Consider the following 11,495-nt stretch of genomic DNA (forward strand, 5'->3'; position numbering starts at 1 on the left):
AGTATCTCACACTCCATTCCAGGGGAGCAGAGTCGAAGAACGCACTTCGTTAAAGTTTTGTTTGATATACTTTTAACGTTTATTATTTCCCATTTAAAGTATTATCTTGATATTATTTGTATTTCTTAAACACGTTCGCTACGAGTGTTTCGAATAGCACCAACTCGGCGATCCAAAGTAAAATAAATCAAATGTGAGCAAAAACTGAAAGAGTTAAGATTTTACCAAAGGCAACAATAATAAAGGAAACTTTCAGCACATACACAATGTTGACATCTATTGTTATATTTTGATAAAAGCGGGAAAAACACGCTACTTGTAAACAACGCGTGCAACAGCAACAAACATGGCAGTTGTAAGTAGGCGCAAAGTTAAATCTTGAAATGCAACCTTACCTGAGGAGAAACGATGCAAGAGAGTCTTGATACCAATTTCTTTGACCTAGCCACACACAAAGAAGTTGTAGACCTCCATGCTTTTCAAAGTTTTCATCTGTTAGGTTGTGTAGAATTATGGCTGGAGCACAATCGTTCGATACGTCTGGTAAGGCGACAGACGTTCAATCCTTGATATCAATTGCCAAATCCTTTTTCGATGAATTATAGGGGTCTATTCCATTGCATGGTTTAATTTTTGCTCATATCTGCTTTTTGCAGGAGGAATAAAGCCTCTTTTGTACTCAGGGAGTTTACGCGCTGCTTGCTGTATAACAGCCATCTTAGCTTGGTTGGCAGCCACTGCTTTTCAATTTCGGGAAGAATTCACATGACTGAATAACGAGGAATTGCAGGAAATGTACCGTATTTTTCGGAGTATAAGTCGCACCTGCCGAAAATGCATAATAAAGAAGGAAAAAAACATATATAAGTCGCACTGGAGTATAATTCGCATTTTTGGGGGAAATTTATTTGATAAAACCCAACACCAAGAATAGACATTTGAAAGGCAATCTAAAATAAATAAAGAATAGTGAACAACAGGCTGAATAAGTGTACGTTATATGACGCATAAATAACCAACTGAGAAGGTGCCTGGTATGTTAAGGTAACATATTATGGTAAGAGTCATTCAAATAACTATAACATATAGAACATGCTATACGTTTACCAAACAATCTGTCACTCTTAATCGCTAAATCCCATGAAATCTTAAACATCTAGTCTCTTACGTAAATTAGCTAAATAATAATATTTGATCTGCGATGAGGTGGCGACTTGTCCAGTGTGTAATTGCCTTCCGCCCGATTGTAGCTGAGATAGGCACCAGCGCCCCCTGCGACCCCAAAGGGAATGAGCGGTAGCAAATGGATGGATGGATGTGATATTATTTGATATTTTACTGTAATGTGTTAATAATTTCACACATAAGTCGCTCCTGAGTATAAGTCGCACCCCTAGCCAAACTATGAAAAAAACAGCGAATTATAGTCTGAAAAATACAGTAGTCTTGATTTTTTAAATTTTATTTTCAAGGTTTGCATGGCAGTATGTTGTGCTGATAGAAATGTCCCCTTTTATATAAATTTTCCTCTTTTTTTAAATGTTCTACTTTTCTTCATTTTCCAAATTTTTCGAAAGAGTGCTCACATCTCTGCTGCTTTGTGTCTGCCAATGCTAACTGTATGTCTTGGACTCCACTGAGACATCTGCGGCTTTACAGTAGAAAAGACACTCAGATATGCTCTTCTTTCTCAGTGGTTGTGACGAGGTTCATCAGCTGAAACCCGGCGAGGCTCGACGTTTTGCCTGGGACGACCCTGCTGGGCTTCGAACCCTCAGCTGGAGCTGCATGGAACACTCTGGACAGACAGACCTTCTCAAGGTCTGACGCACTGGAGTGCACTTGACTCCAGGGACCCTCCAAGTTTGACATCTTCTGAACTTTGTCACAGGACGAGGTCGGTCAGTTCTCCTACGACAGCCTGTCCCAGGTCCACTGGGTGTCCTTCTTAGACGGACGCCAGCGGGTGCTGCTCTTCACCGAAGATGTTGCCGTGGTGACCAAAGCTCGACAGGCCGAAGAACTGGAGCAGTTTGAACAGGAAATCAAGGTGTCACTTCAAAACCTTGGCCTCTCTCTGGTCAACAATGCCAGCAGACAGGAAGTCGCCTACATCGGCATTCCCAGGTACCGTAATTGTGTGTTTTTTACAGGAAGGAATTCTGAAATGGTTAAATTTTCGCCACAGATGAAGTCCTGTGTTTAGACGGATATTTTTAAGCATCACATGTTTTGCTGATATTAGCACCATGGAAATATTACGATTATTTATTTAATATGGTTATTGTTTAAGTTTATTTCGAACATGTATACAATTGCGATACATCACATATTAGATTTTTACATTTTTCTTGAAACATGTCCGAAAAACAGTAGGAAGAAGCAAAGCTTATTTAATCCTCCTACCCCTTTTTCCAATTAGTAATTACTAACACATATTAACTTCCTCTTATCATTTTGTAAAACATTTTACGTCAATGAATTCTAAAGACAACAGCTTTTTTAATAAGTATTTATGTCAGTTATGATTCACATAATGAGAGGAATAATATCTAGTTTTCAATAAAGTTCTAGACATTTATCATCATTGTTCTTCCTTGTACAGTACTTTGCAAACCCTTTTAGTTTAAACAGCTTTCTAAACTGGATCATATTTCGAACAGACTGCAATTTAGCCTCCAACAAGAAACAGGAGTTAGAAATTTCTGTAACCAGAATGCCATTTATCCCATTTGTTTACAACTGAATGGAACGCTAAAGTGAGTGATTCTGACAGCATTGGACTGGTAGCGATCGTTCTGCCACACAATTTCCTTAATGCTAACAAGGGGAAATTATTGTCTTGTCTTGTTTGCATCAAAGCAATTGTTTTTTTCTCAACAATGGGGCGAAACTATCCTTGCCCAGGCACACCCTAATGGTTTTTGGAGTATAGTACAGTATTTGGGGTTTTGGCACCAGCCGCTAGACTACATCTACAGGACGGCATGGCAAAGTTGGGAGAGTGGCTGTGCCAGCAACCTGAGGGTTCCTGCATCAATCCCCACCTTCTACCAACTTCATTACGTCCGTTGTGTCCTTGAGAGAGACACTTCACCCTTGCTCCTGATGGGTCCTGGTTAGCGCCTTGCACGGCAGCTCCCGCCATGTGTGTGTGAATGGGTGAATGTGGAAATAGTGTCAAAGCGCTTTGAGTTCCTTAAAAAGGTAAAAAAGCGCTACACAAGTATAATCTAAATTTCAGACTAGATGTGAACAATCTAAGTCTAAGACTAGACGTGACCAATTTAAGTCTAAGACTAGACGTGACCAATCTAAGTCTAAGACTAGACGTGACCAATTTAAGTCTAAGACTAGACGTGACCAATTTAAGTCTAAGACTAGACGTGACCAATTTAAGTCTAAGACTAGACGTGACCAATTTAAGTCTAAGACTAGACGTGACCAATCTAAGTCTAAGACTAGACGTGACCAATGTAAATCTAAGACTAGATGTGACCAATCAAAGACTCAGACTAGATGTGACCAATCAAAGTCTAAGACTAGATGTGACCAACCAAAATCAAAGACTAAATCTGATCAATCTAAGTCTATGAGCACGAACTGATGAAACCTACTCGGATGAGCGGCGAAATGTCTTCTTAGACAAACCAAACAGTCCAATTGGAATCGATTGAATGCCCTGAGATAATACAACTATATGATAAAATATCCAAGTGCTGCATTTTTTATTGTTGCATATTTTTTGGCAGGATGCTAGTAACTCTAACCACACTTTGCCCTCGGACAATAATAATATTAATAATACAATATGACATTTAATTGACAAACCATATCAGTGGGTTTTTTAATCAATGTTTTAGAATCAAGTGATTGATTAGGTTTTAAAAAAACAATAAGTAAATAAGTGTAAGACACAGATGTAAATTGGGGCGGTATAGCTCGGTTGGTAGAGCGGCCGTCCCAGCAACTTGAGGGTTTCAGGTTCGATCCCCGCTTCCGCCATCCTAGTTACTGCCGTTGTGTCCTTGGGCAAGACACTTTACCCACATGCTCCCAGTGCCACCCACACTGGTTTAAATCTAACTTAGATACTGAGTTTCACTATATAAAGCGCTTTGAGTCACTAGAGAAAAGTGCTATATAAATATACTTCACTTCACGCTTCCATTGCTCGTAGGTTCAATGTGTATTTCTGACATATGACTTTAGTGTGTGTTGCCTTCATTGGGACCCAACCTTTACGGGGGAAGAGTCCACCCAGATTATTTTTTTTCTAAAGCTGTCTATAGTAATGAGAAGTGACTAAAATTAAATATTAACAATTTATTCCATACAAAAAGATTAAGTACGGACAATAGCAATGCCAGCATTGGAGAGAGGACAGAGCCGTCCAAAATTTGGCATATTTTCTAAAATGGTTGCCCTCCTTGTGAGCTTTTGTCCATCTTGCAACCTCGCCTTGGCAGAGATTAGAGCGAAAGTTAACCTGGCGTGTGTGTTGAGCACAGACACATTTTTGTCCACTCCCACTCGGCACACCTGGTATTTTGTGACACCTTTCGAACTAAAAAAAATAATATATGTGTGTTATACAGTTCAGGTGTGGTGTGGGAGATGAAGAGGAAGAATCGTTGGAAGGCATTCAGTCAGAAGATCATCAATTTATTGGAGAAAACCTACCAAAATCAACTCAGTGGGAAGACCCAGGGCGGCTGGGTCAAAGTAGACCACAACCTGGAGGTCAGAGGTCAACACTTTCACAGGCTGTGAAAGTGATTGTCCAAACGTTTAAATGTCCCTGTTTGCTAGGTGAACCTCAGTGGCGTCATCATGATGATGCGACAGCCCTTTTCCTGCCCAGTGAGGAGGAACTTCCTGTCTGGGATCCAGGTTGAGTTCAAACGGTCTCAGCATCAGCGCAGCCTGAGAGCCCAACTACACTGGCTACAGGTAAACACACACACACAGGTGAGCACATACACAATTTTATGTGTGTTATCGCGCGTGTCCAGGTGGACAACCAGCTGCCGGGCGCCATTTTCCCCATTGTCTTCCACCCGGTTCCTCCCCCGAAGTCCATTGCCTTGGATTCAGGTGGTTGACTCGTCCCAAACACTTCTTGTTGTGATGTCACTGTCCTCTGGTCTAACCCCAAGCTCCTCCTCCACAGAGCCGAAGCCCTTCATCGACGTGTCCGTCATCACGCGCTTCAACCAGCACAGCAACGTCATGCAGTTCAAGTGAGTGTGTAACCGCGGGCGATCGTCATAGCGACAAAGTGACGAGCGCCACACACGTGTCACGGCCTAGGTACTTCATGGCCCTGGTCCAGGAGATGGCGGTGAAGATCGATCAGGGCTTCCTGTCGGCGGTCTTGGCTCTGTTCACGCCCGCCGCTGACCCTCAGGCGGAAGGACAAGAGGTAGCGATGGGGGTGTCGCCAGATGTCATGTGATGCGCACGGGCCTCATGTGACTTCTGTGTTTCAGACTCAGCTGATCAAAAAAGACGTGGAGCTGCTGCAGGCTGAACTGATGGAAAGTTCTCTGAGTGACACGTCAGGACTGAACTTCTTTGAGCACTTCCACATCTCTCCCATCAAGGTCCAAACACACACTAACATGTTTTATGTTTGTTTACCAGAAATCGACTCATACTGTTTTTTTCATGGACGATACAGATACCGATTATTAGTAGTCAAGAAGGCGATAACTGATATTTAGAGCCGAAATTCATTTGCCGTAAAAGTTAACTAATAGTGTACGTCAGCAATCAGCTGGACAAGGCTTTTAGTTGCTTTATTTTTTTAAGAAAACTTGGACAGTAGAAAATGGATGGATGGACTACCGTATTTTTCAGACTATAAGTCACAGTTTTTTTCATAGTTTGGCCGGGGGTGCGACTTATACTCAGGAGCGACTTATGTATGAAATTATTAACACATTATCGTGAAATATCAAGTAATATTATTTAACTCATTCACGTAAGAGACTAAACGCATAAGATTTCATGGGATTTAGCAATTAGGAGTGACAGATTGTTTGGTAAACGTATAGCATGTTCTATATGTTAGTTATTTGAATGACTCTTACCATAATATGTTAGGTTAACATACCAGGCACCTTCTCAGTTGGTTATTTATGCCTCATATAACATACACTTATTCAGCCTGTTGCTGAAGGAAAAAAACATCTATACGTCGCACTAGAGTATAAGTCGCATTTTTGGGGGGAATTTATTTGAAAAAATCCAACACCAATAATTGACATTTGAAAGGCAATTTAAAATAAATAAAGAATAGTGAACAACAGGCTGAATAAGTGTAGGTTATATGACGCATAAATAACCAACGGAGAACGTGCCTGGTATGTTAACATAACATATTATGGTAAGAGTCATTCAAATAACTATAACATATAGAACATGCTATATGTTTACCAAACAATCTGTCACTCCTAATCCATAAATCCCATGAAATCTTCTTCCTCGATGTCTCTTCTAAAAATCTCTGCCAACTCCAAAGGTATGCGCCGCTTCCTCTTGTCCTTTTCTGCTGCATATTTCACTACGTCCATCTTGTAATCTGCAGTACATGATTTTCTTTTCGGTCCAATTTTTGTTCAGCCCTTCTCAGTTTTTATGAGTTATCGCCAACGCTGAAATTATCCATTTTAATAGTTACGGCAGTAGCATATAGCAGTTAGCATTCAATGACCCACAATGTACTTCTGCCATGACTCTCCCCCGCCGAATTCTTACTGGTTGACGTGTATGTGACGATTGCTGACATTTTCTTCGTCTCTTCCGCGAATGAGATAAATAATACTATTTGATATTTTACAGTAATGTGTTAATAATTTCACACATAAGTCGCTCTGGAGTATATGTCGCACCCCCGGCCAAACTATGAAAAAAAACTGCAACTTATGGTCCGAAAAATACGGTAATAAAAAAAAAAAAAAAGAAGATTTTAGATTATTTATAATCGATTAAGTATCGTTTCAAATAAGAATTGTGATTAATTCGAAAATCAATATTTTCGGACAACCCTACTGTCTACTTCACTAATTATTATTTTTAAAATACCGGTATCATATGTTTATTTTGTATCTGCAATGTAGTTCTGTTGTAGTTGTAAAAAAAAAAAAAAAAGATATAAATCAAAATGCCAAATATCAGCACTCATAAACGTTCAATGCAAGTTGTTTACACATTTTGTTTACTTATGTGAGATTGAGAAAAAAGTCTGCTTTTTATTTCAAGCGAGTTTAATTGTGTGTCTCCGCCCTTCAGCTCCACCTCAGTTTGTCCCTGGGCTCAAGCGGAGATGACTCGGCTCAAGACGTGGCCGTTGTTCAATCCCTCAACCTGCTCTTGAAAAGCATCGGCGCCACCCTGACGGACGTGGACGACCTCATCTTCAAGTAAAGCGCCTTTTTTCACACGTCACTGTGCTCACGTGTGATTGGCCGCTGTGTTCTGCCCCCTGACAGGCTGGCCTTCTTCGAGGTCAAGTACCAGTTTTACCGCAGAGAGAAGCTGATGTGGGCGGCGGTGCGGCACTACAGCGAGCAGGTCTTGGTCCTGCTTCTCTCTACTTCCTGTCTTGTGCTGTGGGTTCTTGTCGTCTGATTGGCGTGTCATGTCTGGGGTACAGTTCCTCAAGCAGATGTATGTTCTGGTGCTGGGTCTTGATGTCCTGGGAAACCCGTTTGGACTGATCCGGGGTCTGTCTGAGGGTGTGGAAGCCTTCTTTTACGAGCCTTTTCAGGTAAGACACACACACACACACACACGCGCGCGTTTGTATCATAGTGAGTGAGCACGTCCTATCTCCGTTGGGTCAGGGGGCGGTCCAAGGCCCTGAGGAGTTCGCGGAAGGTTTCGTGATCGGCGTCCGCAGCCTGCTGGGTCACACTGTTGGTGAGACAAAGAAGAACGGATTCGTCTTTGTATTTTGAGATGATCTGAGGCTCGTGTATACCTCTGGCCTTCCCGCAGGCGGTGCCGCAGGAGTGGTGTCCAGGATCACGGGCTCGGTTGGAAAAGGTCTGGCCGCCATGACCATGGACAAAGAATACCAGCAGAAGCGTCGCGAAGAGATGAATCGCCCCCCGAAAGACTTTGGCGAGAGTCTGGCTAAAGGAGGGAAAGGTCTGCTGAAGGTGGGAATGAAGCAGTGCAGCGCCCCCGTGTGGTGATTGCACTACTTGCAGTACACTTACAGCACAGGTGTGTGTGTGCGCAGGGCGTCATGAGTGGAGTGACAGGCATCGTCACCAAACCCGTGGAGGGTACGTGGTAACCCGCACTTTTGGTTGTTGGCGCTGATGTGGCTCCAGCTGACCCATTGCTGGGTTCTGTGTGCAGGAGCCAAGAAGGAGGGCACCGCTGGGTTCTTTAAAGGCATCGGGAAGGGTTTGGTGGGCGTGGTTGCCCGACCCACTGGCAGCATCGTGGACATGGCCAGCAGCACCTTCCAGGGCATACAAAGGTATGGTCAACATCGCATCACGTCAGCATTTTTCCTCGTCTGCTGACTAATGTTCATATGTTCTCTTTTTTTGGGGGGCTCGTGTGTAATCGAGCTCCAGTGTCACTTTATTTTGCTGTGAGTATTTAACATGTTAAGCTCCTGCTAGCTTAACATGCTAACTTTGTGTATGTGGTCATCTGCAAGTCACTTTTAACTTACATTCAACTGTCACTTTTTTTTCTTAAAACCATCTATATGTTCACTAAATACCAGTGACCCTCTGTCTGCTGTTGAATGTAGAGTTACTTGAAAGGGATTTGTATTTTTTTTAATTCACTTTCTTTGTTTGTATTTGTCTATTATTGATGGAAAAGCGCAACTTTGTTGTTTTAAATGTGCTCTATAAATGAAGTTAGTCTTGAGTACACATGATGATGTTCCAAGTACAGTGGAACCCTTCCCTTGATTGCTTCGACATAGAGCCAGAGGTTTTCTTCTTCTCAGCTCTTTCATTACCTTTTCTGCACTTAACAAAGTGCCTCCAATTTAGTTTTGCATAAATTGATGAGAACAATGTAAACAATCTGCCAATAAGTTCAAAGATCCTTTTATTAGCATGCATTTTCCTCACGTCTCTGGCCAAAGTCACAAATAATGTTCAAGCAATGGCTGTAATGTTTATCGACCTAAACGGGTTCCACTGTATTACACTTTTACTTATTCAGTATTGTTCATTCTGGACGTTAGCTGCAGCAGACTGATGGTAAGTTCTCCCTGAAAAAACAAAATGTTCAAGTGTGACAGATTTATGCACATCACATGACATCATACCGGCCATAACCCTGCATAACCAGCCCTAACCCTGCTGCATACTGAGTTGGTTGACCAAACCTACAGAAAGTAGTGCATGTTGAGGCAGAAAGAAGACTATAAACATGGCACAGCACTGCAATTATGTCGTAGGACTACAAATATGGCGGATTACATACAAGACTACAGTACAAAAAATGTCACAGCACTGAAAGCATACCATTGATGTTTAGAAGCATGGGATGACTACAAACATGGTCTATGTTCACAATGATTACAAACACAACGCAGGACTACAAATATGGCGGGGGATTACAAGCACTATGTATGACTACAAAAGGGCAGCTGATTGCAAGCATAACGCAGGACTACAAACACGGCGAAAAATTACAAACACGACAAAGGACTATAATAGGGTAGTTGATTACAAACATAACGCAGGACTAAAAACATGGCAGATGATTGCAAACACACAACGCAGGACTACAAACATGGCAGATGATTACAAAGAGGGTTCAGGACTACAAACATGGGGAATGATTACAAACGGCTGATTTTGAACATAACGCATAACTACAAATATGGCAGATGATTACAAACATGAGAAAGGACTAAAAACATGCCAGATTATTACAAACATGACACAGGACTACAAACATGGCAGATGACTGCAAACATGACAAATGACTAAATACATGGTTGATGATTACAAACATGACACAGGACTACAAACATGGCAGATGATCGCAAACCTGACAAAGGACTACAAACATGGCAGATGATCGCAAACAATAACACAGGACTACAAACAAGACAGATGATTGGAAACATGACACATGACTACAAACATGACAGATGATTACAAACATGACAAAGGACTACAAACATGGCACATTATTGCAAACATGACATAGGACTACAAACATGGCAGATGATTGCAATCATTACAAACACAACGCAGGGCTACATATATGGCAGATGAATACAAACGTGACGTGGGACCACATACATGGCAGGTAATTGCAAACATGACAAAGGACTACAAACATGGCAGATGATCAGTAAACATGACACAGGACCACAAACATGACAAAGGACTACAAACATAGCAGATGATTGCAAACATGACACAGGACTACAAACATGGCAGATGATTGCAAACATGACACAGGATTACAAACATAGCAGATGATTGCAAACATGACACAGGACTACAAACATGGCAGATGATTGCAATGATTACAAACACACCGCCGGGCTACAAATATGGCAGATGATTACAATGATTACAAGCATAACGCAGGACTACAAACATGGCAGATGATTGCAAACACGACACATGACTACAAACATGGCAGATGATTGCAAACACGACACATGACTACAAACATGGCAGATGATTGCAAACATGACACATGACTACAAACATGGCAGATGATTGCAAACATGACACAGGACTACAAACATGGAAGATGATTGCAAACATAACAAAGGACTACAAACATGGCACATGATTACAAACATGACACAGGACTTCAACTATGGTGGAGGTTGACAAGCATAACACATGACAAAAACAACACTAGATTAGAGAAATGACGACTATTAAAAAAAAACGCTATTAGCCTTTGTGGCAGCGTTGTTCAGTAGCCTGCTGAGCGTGGATACTGTGCATGTGCGCGTGCATGTGTACTCCCCATGGTGATTGGCTGACCGATCACGTAGTATGCCCGCCATCGCTCGCGTTCAGCGGTTGGAGTCTTTTTGACAAATCGATTTCAACACACATTCTTTCATCTTTGGTTCGCCGCGCCAACCTCGCTCTTCCTGATTGGGCACGTGACTCACACACCTGTTTTATTTTTTTGACGTGACTGTTCCACGCTGTCGTGCAGAGGTCACATCAGGTGAGACGCTGCAGCACCGTGTGTACCCACAATGCACTGCCTCTTCTCAGCATGCCCACGCGTCAGCCGCCTCGTCATTAGTCACCTGTATTACAGCTGTGTGTTTGTGTTTGTGTGTGTGTGTGGCAGGGTGGCGGAGTCCACAGAGGAAGTGACCAAACTTCGTCCAGTGCGACTCATCAGAGAGGACGGAATCATCCGACCTTATGACCTCACAGAGTCACAAGGCTTTGACCTTTTTCAGGTGGGAACACTTTGACTCTTGTCTTCATGCATCTCATCAGGAGATTCTATAGAAA

The 11,495-nt window shown here is 42.1% G+C and overlaps 1 protein-coding gene across 2 annotated transcripts in view; it reads left to right on the forward strand.

Annotated features, from left to right (window-relative positions):
* vps13c (vacuolar protein sorting 13 homolog C) overlaps window positions 1-11,495 on the forward strand; it is a 91,668-nt gene that overhangs the window by 67,684 nt on the left and 12,489 nt on the right. For both annotated transcript variants that reach the window (XM_061875996.1, XM_061876005.1), the window contains 16 exons: window positions 1,695-1,821; window positions 1,892-2,127; window positions 4,599-4,743; window positions 4,813-4,953; window positions 5,016-5,097; window positions 5,174-5,243; window positions 5,314-5,425; window positions 5,493-5,606; window positions 7,297-7,427; window positions 7,497-7,578; window positions 7,661-7,774; window positions 7,851-7,926; window positions 8,005-8,168; window positions 8,252-8,297; window positions 8,374-8,497; window positions 11,326-11,440. In XM_061875996.1, the coding sequence (XP_061731980.1) occupies window positions 1,695-1,821; window positions 1,892-2,127; window positions 4,599-4,743; window positions 4,813-4,953; window positions 5,016-5,097; window positions 5,174-5,243; window positions 5,314-5,425; window positions 5,493-5,606; window positions 7,297-7,427; window positions 7,497-7,578; window positions 7,661-7,774; window positions 7,851-7,926; window positions 8,005-8,168; window positions 8,252-8,297; window positions 8,374-8,497; window positions 11,326-11,440 (1,879 nt within the window). The remainder of the gene's footprint in view (window positions 1-1,694; window positions 1,822-1,891; window positions 2,128-4,598; window positions 4,744-4,812; window positions 4,954-5,015; window positions 5,098-5,173; window positions 5,244-5,313; window positions 5,426-5,492; window positions 5,607-7,296; window positions 7,428-7,496; window positions 7,579-7,660; window positions 7,775-7,850; window positions 7,927-8,004; window positions 8,169-8,251; window positions 8,298-8,373; window positions 8,498-11,325; window positions 11,441-11,495) is intronic.

This window comes from Nerophis ophidion, linkage group LG02 (assembly GCF_033978795.1).
Source record: "Nerophis ophidion isolate RoL-2023_Sa linkage group LG02, RoL_Noph_v1.0, whole genome shotgun sequence".
Lineage (NCBI taxonomy): Eukaryota > Metazoa > Chordata > Actinopteri > Syngnathiformes > Syngnathidae > Nerophis > Nerophis ophidion.